The 22,076-nt window shown below is 51.2% G+C and overlaps 4 protein-coding genes across 4 annotated transcripts; 2 read left to right on the top strand and 2 right to left on the bottom strand.

Moving 5' to 3' along the window:
• Window positions 1–1,123: 1,123 nt before the first annotated feature.
• Window positions 1,124–10,273, bottom strand: A1O5_12554 (uncharacterized protein; the record flags this gene model as incomplete). Its single annotated transcript, XM_007753123.1, has 1 exon — window positions 1,124–10,273. One exon carries the CDS (start codon window positions 10,271–10,273, stop codon window positions 1,124–1,126), a length of 9,150 nt encoding a protein of 3,049 aa, XP_007751313.1.
• Window positions 10,274–11,451: 1,178 nt separating this feature from the next.
• A1O5_12553 (uncharacterized protein) lies at window positions 11,452–12,233 on the bottom strand (the record flags this gene model as incomplete). Its single annotated transcript, XM_007753122.1, has 3 exons — window positions 11,452–11,762; window positions 11,811–12,089; window positions 12,152–12,233. 3 exons carry the CDS (start codon window positions 12,231–12,233, stop codon window positions 11,452–11,454), a joined length of 672 nt encoding a protein of 223 aa, XP_007751312.1.
• Window positions 12,234–12,795: 562 nt separating this feature from the next.
• On the top strand, window positions 12,796–14,660 carry A1O5_12552 (uncharacterized protein; the record flags this gene model as incomplete). Its single annotated transcript, XM_007753121.1, has 5 exons — window positions 12,796–12,826; window positions 12,881–12,925; window positions 12,998–13,075; window positions 13,139–13,426; window positions 13,477–14,660. 5 exons carry the CDS (start codon window positions 12,796–12,798, stop codon window positions 14,658–14,660), a joined length of 1,626 nt encoding a protein of 541 aa, XP_007751311.1.
• Window positions 14,661–15,525: 865 nt separating this feature from the next.
• Window positions 15,526–21,984, top strand: A1O5_12551 (uncharacterized protein; the record flags this gene model as incomplete). Its single annotated transcript, XM_007753120.1, has 3 exons — window positions 15,526–15,592; window positions 15,758–16,956; window positions 17,005–21,984. The coding sequence occupies 3 exons, from the start codon at window positions 15,526–15,528 to the stop codon at window positions 21,982–21,984; spliced, it is 6,246 nt and encodes a 2,081-aa protein (XP_007751310.1).
• Between the last annotated feature and the right edge of the window lie 92 nt (window positions 21,985–22,076).

The following is a 22,076-nucleotide window of genomic DNA, read 5'->3' as shown; positions in this document are numbered from 1 at the left end:
GATTCTTCAGGGGGCTCAAGTCGATATTGATGGAATGCTGTCAAAATGGCGCACTACCAAAAGGGCTATATTGGGTCTATGGGTGTGTCGCTCAGGGAGTGCTCAGTGATGTTCAGCTGGAGGCTCAGCTGAAGCTGAGGTTAAAGCGGCATTCGCTCACCCTCTAGGATCAAAGCGTATGCGGCAATCAGGTTTTTAGTTCGCGAGTAATAAGAGAGCGAGAGAGGTAGTCCCCTTTCGTTCACCAGTCTGACCAGTACACCTGGGGGGCATCGGAGGGTTCCAAGAGGAGAAAAAAAAAACGGGAGAAGATGAGTTAGCTGACCTCTTCTCCTTGTCATTTTACGTCTTGTGTCTTGAGTCTCGAGCGAACGGAATCCCCTGAGAAGTACGAGGTACTCGGTAAGCATTGACGAGAGTGTGTGAGAGACTCAGAACTCAGAGGGAAGAATGAAGCATCGCCTCCATGCTATTGCTATCGTTCATCTTCTTTATTCCTGTTCATGTTCTTATCCCTGTCCATATGCTAGTGCTGTGGCCTTTGCTGTTGCCGATGCTGGTGCATGTGCCTGTCTATATGTTCTTCATCGTCCCCATCTTACTTATGTGGTACTATAGTAATCAGGAGCTCCAAGCTAAAAAGAAAATTTCTATACCCAAAAAAAAGGATTCAAATAGAAAATAGAACAGGCAACAAGCGAGGCGTATGACGTCCTACGTTCCAACCGCACACGCACACCTATTTACGCACGAACGCGCAAACTATGCTGAAACCCAACGGTCAGGCCGGCACTAGATACCTAGTCAGTTACGTGAAGCAGACAGGCAGGCAGGCAGGTCTTGCACAGAGTTTTTTTCCCTTTCCTCGTTGAATCCACCGTCGCAACCATAATCCCATTGCTCGTATCGGAACAAAAAATAATGAAAATGTCAAAAGTCGGGGTTCTCTTCCAATCATTTCGATGAATCCCGTTGGCATGCGATCCCAAGGGCATGCCTCCCATATGTCCAAATTCCCGCGCAGTATGAACTTTTTATCTGGGTCCTGACTCCATAGCCTTTTTCATTTCTCTTTGTCGCGGGATAAGTGGCCAGCCAGTCACTCACTCAATCAGTCGAAATCCTAGCTCAACCGGTTCAACACCTTTTTGCCCAGCATCAACACACTCTTCCTTTTGTTGGTTTCTGCATCACTGTCCACACCGACTCCGCCAGCACCTGTAACACCTCCTGCAGTCCCTTCCTCACTTCCGCCACCATCTCTGTCCTTGTCCTTGGTGCTAGGAGAATGACTGCCATGGCTATCACTCCTCTCACGATGCGAATGACTTTCGCTCTTGATCAACGAAAGTCCACTGAAATGAACTCTCCCTTTCACGGTGTCTCCAGAGAAATGTCTCCCAATCGTGTCTTTCAGGAGGCTTCTGGTCGGACCTTGTGGTGACGAGGGTGAGTTGTTTGGGCTGTTGAGATTTGGACTGGAGTTTGCAGCGGGACTGGCGTGTGCAGTCCGTGGTCGTGAAAAGAACGACGACGTGCTGCTGATGATTCCGTTTCCACCGACGCCTCCTCCGCTAGCAGTGCCGGGGACCGAACGTGGTGTGGCCGCTGGGAGAGTACCACCACCGCCACTTGTTCCAATACTTGGTAGGTTGATACTTGACGACCACGAACCGCTTCGTAGTAGCGGGCTAGGCCCCTGGAATGTGCCTCCTTTATGATGCCCATTCGTTCCAGGTGGTGATTGAAACGAAATACCCGAGGACTCATAATCATCATCCCTCCCGTCCTGCGAGAAACTATACAGACTTGTTGTCTCCGACGTCCCCGAAAGTTGAAGGTTAATATCCGAACTCGCAATGGCGCTTGAATGCGCAATCTCCTTGAGTCGTTCAACCTGCTTCTTATTGGGCCTGTGATGTGAGAATTTGTTCCCGATAATCGCCCCGGTGTGGCTAATCAAAGCTCTTATCACATCCTTCTTCAGCCTGAGTGCAAGGTCCAGGTTTGACCACGTCTTGTTCCGGTATTCGAGCGTCGGCATGCGGAATACAAAGTCGTGGAGATCCTCGAAGTTGCGGTCGGATTTGCCCTTATAGGAGAGGCAAACTACAAAGCTGTTGAGTTTCACGTGCGCTAGTGTCATGTAATTGGACGCACGGGACATCATTTGGGAGAGGTCGTCGTTGGCAGTGCCGTTCTTGTCCTTTTTGTCTTTCTTCCCTGCGAGGCTGCGCTCTTTGCTGGATGTCCTGTGCTTTGGGAAGCGCCTTTTCTCTGTTCCTCCGTCGCTGGAGCCGAGGGCCACAAGGCTTGTGGAGGATGCGTCATGCTTCTTTGCTGATCTCAAACTGGTTGATGATCCTTTGCGCGTGGGCTCCTTCAGGACGGAGCGAGCTTCGGACTTGTTGAAGTGCCTGAAGAATTTGTGGTGATCCCCAGATATCCCTAGGCCTTTGGTCTTGGTGTAGGAAGAAGACGATGAGTCTTTGCGTTTCTCCTCATAATCGAGGCCGTACGTGGGTTTCAGCCTTCTCGCCACGGCACCTGGTGATGAGTTGCGAGTTTTGTCTGGGCTGGGGCTCTGAAGGTCCTGTTCCGACATTAGCGCACTGTGCGCTTCCACGAATTCTTGGTCGTCCCCATCATCCGTGGGCTCCATGTTCTTAACCATGAGTGGCGAGAAGTTGCCGTTCTCAAAGGCATTCGACCCCACGCCAGGGAAGATATACTCAAAGAGCTTTTTGCCAAGTTCACGTTCGAGCTGGACTTTTAACGGGAACACGGTCACCTGGAAGCGTTCCAGTACAGGGATGCCGGCAATGGCTTCCAGCATGTACCAGTGGACCTGAAGCATCTTTTGATGAGATTCCACGGTGCTAGGTCGCCTATCTTTGTCCGACGATTCGTAGTAGGGTCCAATGATCTCCGGATACAGTGCATTGGAAAGGAGATTCCAGCCTCTGATGTGTTCCACTTCCAATGCGTTGTGATTCGACCCGTCAGTGTTGTCGATTCGCTCGTATGCAGCACTGCCAAGTTGAAACTCCAGGAGTGGTTCGTCCTTTTCCCGCATAAGGTGCCACACAATTTCAGAAGCACTTAGGTACCATCGTAGAAGACCGCTCGATTGAGAAGCTTTCCGGTCCTCGCTCTTCTGTTGAGACGTATTGATGGCTTTCATGATGAAGAACAATTCATCCTCGCAGCTTGCCAGGTCTTTCTCAAGGTTGATTCGATCTTGCCAGCCTTGCTTGTCGAGGTACTTGGCATGAATCTGGAAATGAAGTTTGATGTCTTCGAGCTGGCGGATCCTTTCTTGGAGGCTTTCGGCCATTTCGGGAGCTCCTCTAAGGTCACTGAAATCAGACGCAAGCATGATCTTCTCCAACCGCTCGCTTCGCGTCTTCTCTAAAGGTTCACTGTATAGCAACAGGTCCAAGACGATTATATACATCGCGTAATATTGGGTGGAATCGCATCGAACACGGATCCGCGGGAAGTCGACCCACAGCTGATCAATCCGGTGCTCCCTGCGTGCTGCATCATTTGGCTCTCCGTTTTCGTTGCTCTCAATCTCCTCGTTGTATTTCAAGCGAAGGGGGTTGTACTTTTCGTACCGGAGGCTCGCAGAAGTCTTCTGGATCACTCGTTGAAAACCGAAAGGTTCCAGATGGAAGTCGAACATTGCTTCAAGAGACACCCAGGGCGGCCACGATGATCCAGGAGTGTTGCCATACCTGTTACCGGAGTAGAGATGGAGATATCTAGCCAAAGTCTTTTGCGTAGCCACGAAGAACTGTGCCCCATCCATATCAAGCGCAAACCGACGCTGGACAAGCCCGCTGACGTCGTCCGACATGCGAGCTTTGTCCATGATCGATACAACTTTCAGCTGCATTCCCTTTGCTGAGATGAGCACGATAGCCTTCGTGTTTTTCTCACTTTGTAGCTGTATCTGGGGAGCGATCATGCGTAGGTGATAGCTGTTCATCGCCTGAAAGTTCTCCGCAATCTTGTCACCAAGGTCGGCAGTTGAGGGTCTCCGCTCGATATCGTCATTGTCGGCCACAGGCACCTTCTGATCTTCCTCCACCTCTCCTTCCACATGGACAAATCGGTTCGCATCACTCAAAAGCTGCTTGATCCGGTCTTCTATCACGGAATCTTCATCTTTCTCCTCACTGGGCGAGATGATACTAGGTGTTGGCGGAACTGGTGGCTGGTTCTTCCTCTCTTGTCTGCGTCGCTCTTCCTTTGCCTTTGCCTGCTCGTCCACAATGTCGAGTATAAATTTGACGGCACGGCGTGACATGTAGTACACAAAACCTCGGCGTTGACTGACCTGATGGCTGTAACGAAGGATGATGTTTCTTAGAGAGTTGTTCCATTTTAGCTGAACATTATGGATGATGAAGCGGTTGTTGAAATCACTCGCAAATTCGTCGTGAGGAGCCGAATACAACCCGTCCATATCCATCTGAGGGGTTCCAGGATTCTGCCCCTCCAAGTCAGGGGTAGACTTGGTGACGTCTCCGTTGGGTTGCGGATTATTGTCGATTTGCTGGGCATCTCCCGGGTTTGCATGGCCTATGAGGCGTCGGAGTCCATGTTGTAGGAACCTTCGTTTGCTCTCTAACTCTTTCTGTTGTGCAACAAGCAGCTCATGCTTGTCTCGGACAGCTTGGTCGTGGTCCCCTTCCCTGACCAGAAGAAGCTCATGCTCGTTCATGATGCGCACGTGAGTTTGGAGTCTATCTTCAAGATCGTGCAGCCGAGTTTCGATTAGATTCATCTGCACCTTTCTTGGATCATTGTCACGGCCCATAACGCAGAAGTGGGTGTCTTCATCGCCGAACGGACTCGTACGGGACTCATCTCCCTGTATGGCACCTCCATGGTCGGTCTGTCGGAAGTAGGTGAAGCGCGGAGTGAAAGCCAATGGCAATATCTTGGTTTCCGGGTTCGACTCCGCTGGCAACACCCAATCCAATTCCACAAAGTCGTCCATATCAATCCAAGACAAGTCCTGATCTGGGATAGTGAATTGGGACAAATCAATGTTCGCAGGCACTTCTTGTAAAGAAGAGAGCATTTCGTCACTGGCATTCTCAATGTCCTCTGCCGTAGTTCCGGCAATGAGTGCGGCGACGGCTCTCAAGTCGGCACGTACAAAATCAAGTTCGGTCTTATAGATTTTCATGCCACTGGTCCTCATCTGTTTTGCCCTTACTTTTGCCATGGTATTAAAATACTCGCGGCGTTGGTGCAGGTCTAGCATGAAGCTGTCGATCTTGATCTTCAGGCCAGTTGCAGAGACAACGTCTGCTTGATAATCTTCGGCGTCCTTATGTTTGTAGACATGCGATATGAAGAGCGGGGATAACAGAAGGTTGTACTTGATCGTCGAAAGATGTCGTCCAAATTTCTTGCTGGTCTTCCCTTGATCCCTCCATAGCGAACCTTGCCGGACGGGCAGAGACATCACGCCAGAAAATGTTGACCACCAGCTGAAGAAATGAGAAAAGAACTTCGGACTCAGATGGACGCTGTTGTAGCTTTCTGAGGAAGCCGAATCCACACCTACCCAATTTTTATCATACGGTGCGGCAACCGCCAGGGAGAGGTGTACGTGATGGCTCCGGAAGTCATGGAACGCATCGTATTTGTTCAAATCGACATCTTCAAGGAAGAGAGGATTCCTCAATACCACATCATAGTGATGTCTGGATTCCGAGGTGCGACTCCCATCCGGCAAATCCCGTTCAAAGACAAGGCCCGCAGTCCATTGAACATTTCCCGATAGCTTCATAATAACTTTTTTGAAAATGGCGGTATTCCTCGTAGAACTGCTGCTTGATACACTGTCTGAATCATTGCTTGCTCGCTGCTCTGGAGTGTTGCGGGCTTCATGGCTGTAGTCGGGGATGGCCAGTATAAATTCACCACTTTTGACAGTCATGAACTCGCGGGGGTCATCGACTTGATGTATCAGCCATTGTACGTCATTCCGCCAGCACATCGCGAAACCAGCACCGTACCCAGTAACAATATAAGGATCCCTCGTGCCTTTGAGTCGGAGTTGAACATCTCCGTCGCCCTTCCAATTCACAACCAGGCGTGAATGGAAGCTCAACCGAATCTTGTCCCAGAAGCCGACCCTTTCGGAGGGGTCTATTTCAGGTTTGGTGAAACTCTCGATGATCATCATCATATCTTGTATCACGGGTTGGTATGATGTACCCCAGGAAATGGTGGTCGGCAGGTTCGTGTTGATATCAATGACAGGCTTGGAATACGTCTTGACAGGTGCCACCGTCCTCCTGACGTCAATAGCGAAGGCTGGAATTTCTTCTCCGTGTGCCCCATGCTGCCCTTTGGGGACAATCTCGACTTTAACATGCTTAATAGATTTTTCATCTCGAAACTCTTCTGCAATGACGAAGTCGGTCCTGAGAGACCAGCTTGGCAGGCGAGCGGGCTGCCCGGGGCGTAGGGCGGGGATATGGAGAAGATTGAGGGGATAATCTCGAAGGAAGATACGGGCTTCACCCATGTCAAGACTGAGACTTGTGGGAATGAGCAGCCCGTATTTCATATCGTATGGCATACCTTTGCCAATCTCATGGAGGAATTTGGGTAGGTCAGCTTCCGGAAACGAGGGCTTGTCAATGATAAGGTGCAGATCGCTGATGATCAAGGTCATCAAGCCAGGGCGATTTGGAATACCAAGAATCGTTTCGGTCTCATGGTCGTCATGAGGGGGTTCGTCTGCGCCCATGAACAGCTGTCGGACGCTTTTTACTGTGTTGTTCTGCAGACGAAGCATCCAGTCGATTCGTCTTTTCCAGCTCCGAGAATTGTGCTCCTGAAGCTTGTCCCACGCCTCAATCGCATCTATTTTGGCATGGGTCGTCAATGAACAAACACCTTCACGATCGTATCTAATTTGGTGTGATTCCCTACCGCGTCTTCCTCTGGAAGTGGATCGCTTTCTCGGAGTGGTCTCAACACTTCGCGGACGTCGATGACGATGATTGTCACCAGCAGCGTTGGGAGAGCCACGACGGCTCGAATGAGCAGATTGGGTGCGCAGTCGAGATGATGACCGAGGCCGCCTCTCGTCATTCATTCGCTTAACCTTTAGACGGAAGGCGTCTTCACGGGCAAGGCGTTGCTTCTGCTCAATGCGGCCAACGTGATAGATCACCCCAAGTTTCCATTCAAACGGGTCATCTTCTAGCTCGAAGCAAAGGGCTTTTGATCGGACAGAGATTCGAGGAACCTTGACAGCAGGAACGGGGTGCTTCCCCAGCACATACTCGTTCGACCGTGTCTGGAATCGATGTTGCAGCTGTTTTATAGCCTTTGAAGTGTTGATAAAATTATCAAAGACTCTGTACATCTGCAGCCCATGAGGCACTGCTAAGCGAATGAAGTCGGTTGAGACGTCGATGGTTCTCTCTTCGACTGTGGCGTGCTGAGTCTTCTTCTTGTTATGGCGTAAATCCACCCTGACGTTGCTAATGCTGACGATACGTGCCCAAATCTGTTTGAGATGCGGCCCTTCCGCATGTAAACGAGCAAGTTCGGCTTTCATGAATGGCGCGGACCATCTGTGTCGGCCACCTGAGATTTGGTAAATCTGAAGCATCATGGGGGGATCATGTGGCATATCGGCTCTGACTTGGACGTAGTGCGCCTTCACATCGATTGCGAATAGTTCTGCATCCAAAGGTGCTGGGAGATGCTCATGGACAGTGTGGTGATTTGCTGATTTCAAATGGTGCTCTGGATCCTGTTTGGTGAGAACTGGCCCCACGAACGCTTCTTTAACAACGAAACCCGCGACACCTATTGAGTAGAATCTGTAGAGCGAGAATTCCAAATAGAACGCGCGAATGGATGAGTGAATGTGGAACAGAGGTCCTTGCTGATCCCTTGATGTGCTGAATGCGGTTTCAAATCTCGGAATTGACATGAATGGGGTTGGTTCCCACCTATCAAGAGATTCGATAACGAAGCCGTCAAAGCCCTTGACATGAAATGCCAGTCGTCTTCCATCTGTTGGGTCACTAAGGTGATGCTTCTGTTGTGATGGGGAAGGCGAGACACCTTTGCCTGCCGAAAACGTTTCATCGTATCGGACTGAGGTACTAACTTTTCGTCCTTTCGTTTTTCGGCCCAACTCTGATTTTGCTGATGTATAATGGGCGGACCAAGATTCAAGCTCAAAGGCGACACCTCGAGTTTGGCCAGACACACTGGAGTCGACGCCCGCGACCTCGATGCTGCAACCGGATCCCTCGAAACTCGCCTCTATGAGCCAAGTAGGAAGTTTCCGCAAGAAAGCTGCAGGAGGCGACTTTGGGACAACGGCTTTGTCGTCGGGAGAATGGGGTTTAAAGTGCCTCACTATATTATAGATCGCCTTGCTTACTTCTTCTCGCACCATGAGAATAGAGAAAGTCCGTAGATTCCCTTGGAGGGTGACAGAAACACCCGTCGAGGCGGTGAGCTGAACTTTGAGTTCCAAAGCTTCTGTAATGATTAAGTTGTGTGTCGTGCCTGTAGAAGCTTGATAATATAACCTGTGTGATAGAACGCGAAAGCTAGACCCCAGAGAATATAACAATTCTCCTCCTGCCGAGTGAGAGGACTCGACATCTAGAGAGATGGAGGAGACGGAGGAGATGATCATGTCGTACTCGCCTGGACCAGCATGAGCAGGATTTGCGACTGGTAGCACAAACCTGAGCACGGGTTCATGGATTGAGAACTTGATGCTTGCCTTGGGGAGCAGTCTCGAGATGAGGCGGTGGTTATTACGAGAAGGAGCTTGAGCTTGAGATTCATGGGTCTGGGTGACAGCCAATAATTTCATAAGGTGCTGTGGTGCTAAGTCGAGGGAAGGTGATGTGACGACTAAGTTGGCGAACAAGATATTTGTATTCCTTTCAGCGACGTCTCGGTCTTGTGAGAAACTCATAGTTTTCGCTGGGAGAGTTGTCCTGATAGTCGTCGTGGCCATGGGAATGTACATGATTCTGTTCGGGCTAGAATCGTCTTCGTCAAGGCTGACGGAAATCGACAGAGCGGCAAGCAAGGCTTGGTGGGCAATGTCTTCCCTTTGAAAGTACATACGATGAGCTGGGGAGCTTTGCTCAAGTCTATGCAGATCAATGCCGATTTCGTGAATGACGACGTTGGCGACCAACGGAAGATTGGCCTGTCTGAGTGACTCGACCTCTTTCGATATGCGCACAAAGCTCATGCCAACCTGAACTTCCTGGACGCTCTGGAGGGTAGAACGCAGGAATTCTTTCGAGTCCGCCACGGTTTGCACAATAGCAGCTTCACGGCTTCCAGGACTGTCCAATTCTTCCGCCACATCCTCAAACGAAATCTCTTCGATTGGACTCAGTTGGTCATATTGTTCAGAGGCTCTTGCCGTCCTCCTACCTTTCCGCGCGAAGTGAATCATCTCATCGACAGGGACGTAGACCCGGCCACCCTTTATCGCGATCGAGGTGTCCCGAAGACCCTCCCGATCTTTATACAGCAGCCCGTGCACGTTGATCGTCAGAGCATCAAGTATCTCAATCGGATCGCGGCCACCAACTCCCATCTGGATGCTCTTGACCGTGAAAACCCATTCCGCCGGCTTCTGGTCTCCCAGGGGATCCTTCTTGTGTCGGAAGAGTCGGCCGCGGTCAAGGAGCTTTCGTCTGGTGTACACGGCCGCTGAAAAGGCCGAAATCTGTAAATAACCGACTCCAACGATCTCCGCAGAGGTGTTATAGGCAGTGACATCGAACATTCGCAACAGGTGGATTTTGCGATGCAAGCGCTTGATGTGTTCTTTGATATTGGTCAACCGTTTCCAAAGCTGGCTTTTCTCGCTGGGGGGACGTCCTCCATGCCGACGTGAATCTTCATCTTCATTTGGCTTCCCTTGAACAATGTCTTGTGAGCCTGTCTTTGCTGAAGTGTTTTCCAATGCGGCAGGATCGATGGTGACCTTCAAATCTTCGAACATAATACTGATCCATGTCGGTTGGGCGAAAGTCGGCCTGCGTAAGCTCAGTCCAACTCCTCGCAGGTCGATTCTCAGTCCTTCTCTTGGAGCGTATGAGATATGCCGCAAACTAAAGTAGCCAATGCGTTGAATTGATATGCCAGTCGCAATCCGCAGAATCGCAAGTAGGATAAAGGAGGATAGATAGAGGAGAAGGAGAACGGCGGCGACCGAGGTGACATTAACAAGAGGCATCTTCGTGTTTCGGCACTCTCTGCGTGTGCTGCAGCGCCGACCGGAGAAAGACAATAGAAGTCAGGCGGCGGTTACTTGTGTCATCTCAGTTCATGATTAAGATCGCCATCGTCGAGACTGCAGTCCCTCTGAAGCCACATAGCCAACAGATCCTTTCCCATCACTCTTCCCATAACACTTTGGACCGAAACAACGCGGTATTGACACAACGGGGGGATGCGTGGCTTCGCGAAGAGATTCAAAAGCTGGGGGTGCGTTCTTAAAATGTGTGGGGGATCGCCTGTTGAGGTAGTCCTCGGGCTCGTGGTGAGGTGAATGAGCAGATTTTCCAGGCGCGGGGAAAGATATACCGTTCTATCGCACTTCACAGCAGTAGAGTAAAGTCGTGCGACAGCAAGGGAGAAGGTTGCCGGCAAGCCCGGTCAATATCAATCAAAGCTCGTGGTGGAGCAGGAATGTCGCGAGGGTGCGCAGGGTGCGGGCCAGAAAATACGAGGAACTGGTGGAGGATCCGGACTCGAGGGTGGAGCGGTAAGTAGCCACGCTGCACCAGCCGCTCCGGGAAGATGCTCAAGGATGCTCATCTGCACATATGCAGCCTAAAGCAGCTATCCATCGGTGAGTCAGCCTGTGTAAAAGATGAGAAGGATGGACTAGAGGATCAAGCGGCAATGCTTGCTGAAGCATCCTGTTCCATTCTATGCTAAAATTGTTATACATACATATCATAGTGCAACAAATAACTGCCGCTGCCAATGGTCCTTGACCATGAGTATCTGGCACTATGTCCAATCCTCATCTGTCGAACCGAGACTACCAATTACTTGAGGTTCCTGATTCTGGCTGTTCCCGTATCTCTGCCGTGTTTGGAGTAGGGCTGGCACGGCTGAATGCGTGTCTCATTGGAGGCTGTCAGTCCCAAAGCCCGAATTTTTTGTGTGGGTACTTTTGCAGACCTTTGCCTTCTGTTCTTTTGCCTTCTCAGTATGTTGGGTTCCATCCAGGGATACTACCGGTCCGCAGGCTTCCTTCTTAAGCTCGGAGGGGGTTCGCTTTCCAGTGGGCGTCTCCTAGAGTTGTCTGCTTGATGGGCGCCGCCGCCCTCTTCGTTGCCCATAACCCCTTTCATCCTGGCTAACATGATGATAGGCGAATAACTGGATGTTGTAAGGCAGTTCTCAGCTCGGACGACTTTGGGGCTCCTTTTTCTGGGAGCTAACGTGTTCGTTCCTTGCTGCTCGTAGAATTGCTATCTTGTCATCCAGTACACCGATTTCTGCTTCAACTCTGAGGAGTTTGTCTAAAAGTAAATCCTCATACTCTTTGTCTGACAGAGATTTCATAGGAGTAAAAGCAGCGAAACCGTTCCCCAGGCGGGAAGATAGTTGAGTAATAGACGGAGAGCCTTCCGCGGCGTTTAGTCCTGCCTGAGACAGAGCGGCAATCACTCCGAACATGATGCTGCCAGTCACCAGGCTTCCTCGAGGCACTGACTACTGTCAAAACATGTGCATTCTGCTTTGCATCCGCAACTCACAAAAGGTTGCAATCACTGCTCCAGAGCATGAACCTGCAATGCCACTTGCGGCGACTTTGTGCAAGTCTTTATCCCGAGATAAAGGTCCTGCCAGCAATACGCTCCGGCAATCTGACGAAACATTAGCTAGTGCCAGCCCGAAATTTGAACAGAGACAGAGACAGAAGAAGGTGGTGCCTGCACAGAACCATTGCGTTGCAGAGATTGTAGTATATGCTAATGGATTTGAAGTCTGGATGAGAGTGCCGGCTACACCACCGTATGCGGCACCACAAGCCCCTGTTTGCCAGAGTCAATGAATCAGGTCTCTGAATTGTTTTTCAGATAGGATGATTTCCTACCGGTTGCAGCTCCAATGTAGAGGGCAGGCATAAACGGCTTCCAGAAGACACCGTTGCTAACGTCAGGCTGGCGCTCGGACATAGTGCATTATACTCCGTACAGCTCAGGACTCCGTACAAAAGCAAAGGACAAGGACCAGCTGACAATTTGGCCAGTGAGTTGGGAATACTTCGTAGATTCGGCTTGCCTATCGAGTCGGAGACGGAGGATCTTGAGGATCCTGCCAAGCCCTCAACTTGAACTGGTGCGTTAAACCCAAACGGGCAGCAAGCGGGTCAGGAAAGAAATGGCTCCAGGCCGGACAAACTTGCCTGCAGAGTCTCTCCTACCACCCGCAAATCTTTCAAGACTTTCGTACACATCCACTGCGCCGACATCCAAAAGGCGCTGCACCTCGTCTGCTATCAAACAACATCAATTTCACGCCTCTGTCTGGTCGAAGTGCGTTCAACGACGTGCTTGGGCTGCGACATCCGACTCGTATTTTCGAATCCACCAGCGGACGTACCCATTTAGTGCGCCTGCTGAGATTTCGCAATCATGGGTATGAGCACATGGCGACATTCAGCGCGTAGCCTTCGCCACGGCTGTTGTCGCGAGATCCATCTGCTGACATCGACTAGCTCCCAAAAAGAACCAAAAAATGTCCCTAGGGACTTTTTTGCAGGACGAGAGTGCGTTCCACCCTAGGTTGAGTGCAGCCGAGCTGAGATGCTAACTGTTGGTAGACTATGGCTCTTGGGCAGATGAGATGGAGGATATGCCCCTCCCTAGTGAGCACCCTGCGTACTGGCTGATGAAAGGACCATGGGGTAATGGATACTGACATATCTGTGAAACAACAGCCTCCGACGCAAGACCAAGCTATGGGTCAGAACGACGAGCATTCAGCACCACTACTGGCATGGGCAATGGTTATGCAGGTTAGTCATTGTTAGATCACCCAGCACGGCAGATTGCTGACCAGAGACTGTCACCAACAACAGAGCGCCGCGACACATTCCCCGCTAGAGAACAACTCCCCCTTCCCACGCAGCCGCCATTCACCGCACATCTTGCGAATCTATCATTCGACGCTACGCAGGGAGATATAAATGACTTCTTTAGAGATTGTCAGGTCACAAATGTCCGCATTGTTGAAGACAAGCAAGATCGCAAGCCTAAAGGATTCGGTTACGTTGAATTTGCAACGTTGGATGGTCTTAAGGCTGCGTTGGCTCTCAGCGGCAGTAACCTGGCAGGTCGTCAGGTCCGTATCAGCGTTGCAGAACCACGTGAGTTACCTCCGAGTCCCTTCTGTGAGTTGAACTGACTCTCTGGCTAGCAAAGGAGAGACATGAGACCCGGGACTTCAGTGACTGGTCAAGAAAAGGACCTCTTCCAGATTTGCCGGGTCAACGCAGAGTTTCCGACAGGCCAGGAGGGTATGGAGGCCGAAGCTTTGACAACATGTCAGACGCTGGCAGTGAGAGGGGCCACGGCGAACGAGGCCATCGGCGTGGGTTTGGGGAAGGAGATGGAAAGGTCCGGGACTTCTCGAATTGGGAAAGAAAAGGTCCGTTATCACCGGTCACCCCTGGACCCACAAGTCTGCGTGAGGGTGGTAGACAAGGAAGCAAGGAAGGCTACGGCTTCCGCAAGAACTCGCCATCCTGGGGCGAGGGGAGATCACAAGACGGGTCTCGACCCCCAAGACGCGAATATGCTGAACGCCCCCCTCCTGAGCGACAGCCGACTGCATCCGAACTTGATAGTCAATGGCGCGCTCGAATGAGGCCTGATACCGCCAAAGCCCCGACTCCCGAAGCCAGCGAGCCTTCCTCTCCTGCGGCGCCGCCCGCTCCAGCGACCAGGCCGAAACTGAATCTGCAGAAGAGAACTGTTTCCGAAACGGAACCGGTAGCATCCCCGGTTCCGATTGCAGATTCCAAATCGAGCCCCTTTGGAGCAGCTCGTCCGGTTGACACGGCGTCCAAAGAGAAGGAAGTTGAACAAAAGCGCCAACTTGCGATCCGGCAGAAAAGGGAAGCCGAGGAAAAGGCAAAGGCTGAAAGAGCCGAGGAAAAGAGACTGGCAAAGGAAAAAGCTGAGTCGGATAAAGAGCGAGTCAAGGAAACGACCGGCAAGGAGAGCAAGGAACCCAAAGAGCCCAAGGACCCCAACGCCGCGAAAGAGAACGGCGAGGACAACGCACAATCTACGCCAAAATTTGACATCCTCCGCCGTGCTGACTCGGGCATGAACGACATGGTTGCAGATGATGAAAACGATGATGAGGGTGAAGAACAGCCTCAACCAATGAACGACAAAGCAGTTAAGCCTAAGGAAATTGTGCAGACCCCTACTTCTGCGAAGACCAACGGCTCTTGGAGGAATGTACCGGCGGCCCAGCCTCCCGCAGCCAGCACTGCTACAGAGCTGGAAGAAGATGGCTGGAGCACGGTGTCCAAGCCGCAAAAGCAACGCGGCAACCGGCGATACGGACCGTCCAGAGGAGCGGCGTCCTAATGCCGTATCAAAGTTCCAACTCCAGGTCGCGCGAACTCTCGCTCAGCACATTTGCTGTCACCAGAAGCACCTCGTGCGGCCCTTTGTACATCAACTCGTCTCTCACCATATCTGGCCGACCTACGGCTTTCGAAGTACCGTCGGTGTGGGGGGGCAGGTTTCAGCACTTTTGGCTATTCTCCAGTCTTCGCACTTGTTCCCAAAAATGCAAGGAATCGGGAGTCTGCTTGCTTTATCCAACATGGAGGAGTTTGGGAGGGGGAAAGTGCGGGATTGCAGCCAGAGAAAGTCTGTGACAAGGATGGGATCGAGGCATTGAGGGAAAAAATAGTGGAAGAGACAGTCTCTCGACTCGCAGTGGCATGTTCACTCAAGGCTGGCCAAATACAACAGACCACATTGCCTTTTAGATGGATCATAGAGAAATTCCTGACTTTTAAGGATGTTGCGTTGTTCTCTTGCTGGGTCTTATATGCCGCCAATGGCAGGGGTTCCATGATACAGTCCCGGCTTAGGACCTGTTCGATGTAGACAGTGTCACTGGAGGGAGATGCGGATCCTGGACAGATCTAGCATTAATCTTTGCGATTGATTACACTCATCTAGAACCGGAGGGTACTAATTGCGTTGTAATAATAATAATAATTTGTACTCGGTAGGACCAGAAAGGGCTTCACCAAGGCGGTGATGGCTGGGGCCAATCAGCGACAAGATCGCGTCTGCCAAGGCCACAGTCAAAAATCCAAGGAGCGGAATGTGAACGACGGAGAAAGAAAAAAAAAGTCACCAAGTCGAAGATCCTTTGAATTAAGCAACCAAGTTTCTCCACTAGTTGCTCACCGCATCATGAGATGGGGTTCAGACGATGGCGAAGGGCCTGGACGATTTGATCGAGTTTCTGCTCGAGGAAATTGCCGTCAGCGGAAGTCAAGGTCAGTTGGTTTCGCGTGCATTTTCATCCCGAAGCTGCAGGATCCGAGGTTCCAGTGGCGATGATCAAGCCTCATTCTTCACCACTGCGTCCGCCCCACATCTATGCATCTCCTTCACGACATCAACGATGTCCAGCGAATGCTAACTTGCAGGTTTATGCGCAGGCGTAACCATCAATGATATTGCACTCTTCGTCTCTTCATTCTACGACGAACCCGAAGATGACTCAGAAGCAAATGCGCCCGTTGATGGACCCGATCCATGCCCAAGTGTCACAGTTGACCGCCCTCTCCTTTCCAAGATTTGGTTATGGCTAGGTCGGCATCCTGATGTCTCCATCGGCGACAATCGACGATACAACAAGACACCGTTGGCCGAAGTCGAGATTCAGTTTCCCCGCTACCTGGACCTTGGTCTCAACAACAGGCAGAAGCCAGCCGAGGATGAGGCCGAGTCGGACGGTTCGCACCTCGCCAGCCCAACACCAAACAAGCGACCGAGTTCCAAGAAAGCCTATGTTGCCAAAGGTCCACGAATCTCTGTTAACGAGGCACGAATCTATCAGGCTATATGTGGCCATCCTCCAGATAGCAGCAAGGTTGTGCCTCTTGAGTTCGAACTCCTGTCTCATATCGCCGCAGCAAGATCAACTGGCATTCTCCAGGGGGACCTTGTCAGAGCCACCGGTCAGGATAAACGCTCCGTACCAAAGCGGACGGATGCTTTGCAAACCAAAGGCTACATTACCAAGGCGACTGTATTCCGCCATGGTAATCGGACAAGCCGCCTCACCCTAAGAAAGTTTGCCCGCCATAATGCAGTAGACGCCGAGCCATTCCATAAACTGCACAGCCTACCACAACATGGTTCTACTTTGCGCGATGTCGTCCGCAGAATCTTTGAGGTGTTGGAAGACCACAGCCTCATGTCTCAGACGAGTCTAGCGGAAAATTTGAGCCTAAGGTCTTCAGCAGAGTCGGCCATCCTTTCCAAAATTATCCGTCGGCTCGAGAAGATGAAGTGTGTCAAAAGAGTTCGAACTGCCATCGGACCTTCTGCGACGTCTGGCGACCTGCGACAATTCGTTCAGCTTTTGCGCCGAGCCGACGCGGCCGACCTAGAGAACTTTGACACGGAGAGCTTGTCTTTAAACCAAACAATTGAGGAACTAGCATCTGCCGTTGACTCCGAAGACCGGAACGACCACAACGACCACAACGTCGCACTTCCTACGGTCGAGGAGGCAAATGAAGATTCCCTCGAAGCTGTGTACAGACCTGCCAGATGGAACCCTGATCGCCTAATGCCTAATGTTCTAGTTGATGCTGTTCGATTTGCAGGTCCGGATGGTCTGACAAATCTGGTAAGTCTTCAGCTCCTCTGTTTTTGCCGTGATACTAAAAATTTGCAGAATGCGCGCCAAATGATCACTGGCGATTTTGTGCGTCGTCAGTTAGAGTCTCTTCTCCTCCGAGTTTCATGCGAATCACTTGTCATTCAGCCACAACATTTGCGACACCTGGCTATTGTCCGAACTACTGTGAGGTATGACGGGGTCGCTCAGTATGTTCATTACTCGTGGGACGCCTTTCGGCAAAGAGTGGCAGGATGCGGTCTTGACCCCTCTGAAATTCCAGCTGCTCCTCAAATCATGGAAAAGCTGGCAGAAAAGGATGTTGGCTTTGATGGTGACGGAACCTCTTCAGATTCTGTCGATATTGATGAGTTTGGGTTTCCGTTGCAAAGCCCGCCGGCCGTCCAACTAAGGAACGGCGAGGCCACCTTTTCTGATTTGATAGAAGCTGTTGCACCTGGAGATGTTAAAAAGCGGAATGGAGAACCGTCCATTGTCAGACGAGGGACGAACTTGACTATAAAACTACGTGACGACGGTCCAGCTTTGTCCAGCCCCAGGAACCAGGCGCCTCGTCGCTTACCTCCCGGTCAGCACACTAAGCCAACGCGACGACTGCCTAAACGCCTCCGAGATTCCGACGACGAGGAGAAAATTGCAATTGGTCGTCCTCGCAAGTACATGCGAGGTACAGAAAAGTTCTGGCGGATGCAGTTTAAGCAAGCTAGACTGGATGCCGGTGCAAATCACGACGATCTTAAAAAAGGGACCGCACAAGATCCCTCGGCCATTGCGCTATACGCCCGCCGTCCGCAGGACTTCGATAATACCCTGGTGCAGGCTTTGCAGGCTGGATTGCCGATCCCTGGGCTTCCACAAGATATCAACGACGCCTGGATTCGTTCGACAAGAGTCGTTCTTGGGCGATCGTCAGATGGGGTCTATATGTCTCCCAAAGGGTTACGCTCTGACAACAACCAGAGATTAGCCCAGAGAATGATCGTGAGAACTCCACGCTTAAAATCAGTCGACTTCAGTGACAGGAACATTGTCTACCCGTTTCGCTTCATCTCCTCCAGTGTATCACACAGCTCCATGTTCAGAAGATATTACCCCAACCTTCCTTCCAAAGAGCCTTCTGTACCACATACGCCCAGAAGATTGAAGCGCCCGAGACAGGTCGCACTCAGTGAGGCCGAAGGAAAGAGGAAACTAGGGCCGCGGCTGGGCGTCTTCTATGAAAAACCAGCTCTTTCGACAACATTACCTCCCCTACTTCCAAGTTCAACCGATATTGAACTTTCAGCGGACATATTAATGGCCACTACTGATGAAGAAGAAGGACTTCCTCGCAAGCATGTTCTGGAGACTAGAGCGTCGTCTCCTGCCTCGATAAATGAGACTCTCTCCTCCAAAGAAGCAGGACTTGACAATGGTCGAAGCAGGAGAGGCTCACAACGGACTACTCAGAGACAAAGCAGCGGCCCAGAAATACCACCGTCACCGAGGTCGAAGCTTGACATCACCGAAAGCCCTCGAATCAGATCTTCCAGAAATCGGAAGCTGACACAGAAAGCGATGGACTTGTTGCAATCAGATCAAAGCCATAATTTTCGTCTCTCTGAAACTCAAAATGTGTCTTCCGAAGTCATCCCTGCAGATTTTGAACTTCGCAATCAGGATGAGTCCCTTAGTCGAAGATCTGAAGTATCAGCTGTGGATGCATCATCAGCTTCGTCTATTGAACACAAGCCTACGGAGGAGCAGCAATCCGGAGTCATCTCATATTCAGATATGGCCCTAACTCGAATCTCTCATTGCATACAGCCCTCTCCTGCCAGCAATAAACAGATGGATCCCGATGGTAACTATAGGGTCGAAGCGACAGAAGCCGCGACAGTCCGACCAGAGGAAGCACAGCACGTCGGGACTCTGTTGTCACGTCAACTATCGGAGGAGATCGTCGAAGTTGCTGTATCTGGAAATCCTTCTGTGAGCGGTGAACCGCAAGAGAACAATCTGGCAGCAGAGATGAAGGACCGTGTCTCGCAGGAAAGTCCCGTCCCACCAAAGCCCCGTATCAAAAAACGTGCTTCTGAAGCAGGCAGAACAAGAGCTGCGTCTATTGAAGCCGGGAACTCGGGAGAGGAATCGCGACCAAAGGACCGACACGGCCAAGAAAGGCAACGCTATGTTCAGCAACGCTATGTTCAAGGCGCCAATGTTCTCTGTCAGAGAATTATTCTTGAGTTGGTTCAGGAAACGTCAGGGGTTGTGCCAAACGATCCATCGGCACTGAGACGAATCTCGTTGCCTCGCTGGCAAGAGGCTGGAGAAGAAGGTCGACCCGGGCTCAAGACCATCAAAGCAGCAATCAAGTCTTTAAACGACTCGCAAAGACTAAAGCAGGTCATGTTCGCATTCCGAGGAAAGTCTGGAACCATGGTTAAGCGTTCGGTCATCTTTCTGCCACACATCGACAGTTCATCGCAGTCAGTCGAGGACGTGAAGCAGAAGATTATCAACGCGGAACCCACTGACTATATTCCTCCCGAATGGAAAGATGAAGGCTACCGTATTCCCCTCGTCAATAAAAGGGCTCCAACCAGGACGCCTGAGGTTGCAGAACGGCCACCGAGGAGCCGACATGCATCGTCGGCGGGAATAGATGGAACTATCGCCTCCAGTATTAGCAGGCGTGCTCGAAGCCGCACAAGAACAACCACACCCTCTCTCCCACCGGTTCCAGAGGACCCTGCAACCAGTTTCCTCACATTGAAAGTTCCGTCGCTGGGCTCGCTTCCAGTTGTGCATCTCCATGAGTGGAGGAAGGAATGTCCCGTGAGTGCATTGCGCTCCGATACTTCCGATGCGAATCCTTGGAAATCTAGCGCCTTTCTACTATCTCGGCACCGGCGAAGGTTTGAAGAGCCACGCACTCAGCCAGCCGGTAGATCAATCATATGGCGAAATTTCCCCTCCTCCTTGCAGGATATCCTGCAATGTCCCAATCTCAAGTTGGACTATGATGCATTTCAAGCTGACGATGTCGACTGGCAACGCTTTGCCTGTGAGGTCGAAGGGGTTCGTGCCTGGGAAGAACAGGAACCGGACACCGCTCAGTCAAAGCGCTCTAAGTTCGCCTTCATCAATCATCTGGTCCCAAATGCATTGTATGCGCGGACAGCTCTTCCCTTAGCAGTCGAGTTTAAGGGACTTGTGCAATTCGATGAGGATGGAATCGAGCTCGAGATTGCTTATCCGCCTGTTGAATCATGGCCAACATTTGTGCTCGCCCTAAATGCATCGCCCGGTATCACCTCCCGAATTGCAGCAGTCAACGAGGCAGACTTGCACTTGATGCCACCACTTTCCCCTGGACGAGGCCCTCGACGATCAAATAGAGGGACTAAGCGCAGAATCTCTGAAAATGGCCATGGCTTCTTCCCGCCACCTCCATCTAAACGGCGCAGGAAAGGCGTAGGAGGCTCAGCGGCTACTCCTTCGAGACGTAGGGCAGTTTCGGCTTTCAATGCCACAATCCAAAAGGTCCGCCGAAGTGCGAGGTGGCTGCATACGATGCCAGAAGAGATGATTTCCCGAATTGCCGTTGCTGTCATTGTCGTTCGGACATTAGCAGGCGGTATCGAAAGCCTCGTCAACTGGGAAGTTGTCATGACGCTCTTCCCCAATCAAAAGGAAGAGATTATCAAAGCTCGCTGGAATACGCTATCAAACAGATACAGTTCGGATATACAGAGTCTTACGGCGGACCTGCAGTCGAAGTACTTGAAAGCACTACAAGCGGGCGAGGTATCGTCCGTCGCCTTCGAGGGCGTCAACGCCACGGACTGGGGAGCGATTGTTGAGTGGGCATTGAAGAACCTCGACCATTTTAATTTGAAGCGGATTGCAGACCTTCCAGCTAATCGGGATGAGCTGCTCGACACCTATGCCTTGGAATTCACTCAACCCAAATGTTTCCACAATGTCGTATGGAATAACACCACGATGAATGTCAAAGAGGATGTCGCAAAGTGCTCAGTTTTCGGCACATATCCCCATTCCTCAGTGCAGCCCGGTAACCTTCGGTATCAACATGGCTTCGAACTTGAGATGGCCAAAGCAGACCTTCGGCTTGCTAAATCATGGGTGCTCGCGACCATTTTCACTCCAGAATCCGTTTTCAATCCAGAATTGGCCCACGCCAAACTGTCCACCCTTGCCTTAAGTCCAATGGAATGCGACGTGCTCCTTTCCCGTGCACTAAAATTGCTGCAGGAGGAGAAAATCATTCAGCGGAGACTCAATGATCGTCCATCGGAGCAAGGACCGAGCATTCGCAGTTGGGAAGCTCACCGAAAGTTCTTTGAACGATTTGAGGAGCGCAGCACGGTCACTCCAAATGTACTGCGTCGTGCCGTCAGATATAAATCGGAAGTCCTTGACCGCGAGTTCGCTAGGGGAAATACTGTCGTGGTTGACAAAGAGGGCCCTGTTTCTGATGGAGAGATGGTGGCAGTGCTGAACCTGATGGCATCAGGACGAGTCAAGCTCCGCCCAGGTGCGGACGTGCCAAAGACTCGCTATGGCATAGATCACGAACGTATAGGGTATCGGACCAAGAACATGGACAAGAAACTGTTAGGTTTCAGCATCGAGCTCACGCCGACGAAGGAATATCTTTTTGGAGATTCCATCTCTGGCGAGTCACAAGCACGCCGGATCGCTGTCCCGCGCGGGGATGCAGATGAACCCAGTGGTAAAATCCCAGTGTGGGTTGACATTCATGGAAATGTGCAAATGACACTTTGGCACATGCTTCTTGTTGGCGTGATCGGGCTCGTCTCACAAATGCCGGGTGTGTCGGCCCTGGACATTTCAAGGGCTTTTGGATTTGTGCCTGATGAAGCTGAGGTGGAACTCATCATGCAGTGGTGCATACAGTCCGGTTTTGCAAAGATGGATGATGGATCAAAGGGATATCAGACATTGGAATGGTGGTGGCTGTGCGTTGACAAAGCTGGGACATCATAAGGCGAGATGTGGTGGGTGAAAGCTGGGGCGGGTATTTCTTTGGTGTGCATTTTTAAGGCTGGTCGGCGCATTTAGTGATACCGCCGACCTTA

The sequence above is a fragment of the Cladophialophora psammophila genome, assembly GCF_000585535.1.
Source record: "Cladophialophora psammophila CBS 110553 chromosome Unknown aczJe-supercont1.35, whole genome shotgun sequence".
NCBI classification, from domain to species: Eukaryota; Fungi; Ascomycota; class Eurotiomycetes; order Chaetothyriales; family Herpotrichiellaceae; genus Cladophialophora; species Cladophialophora psammophila.
This window is presented reverse-complemented; position numbering and strand designations above follow the sequence as displayed.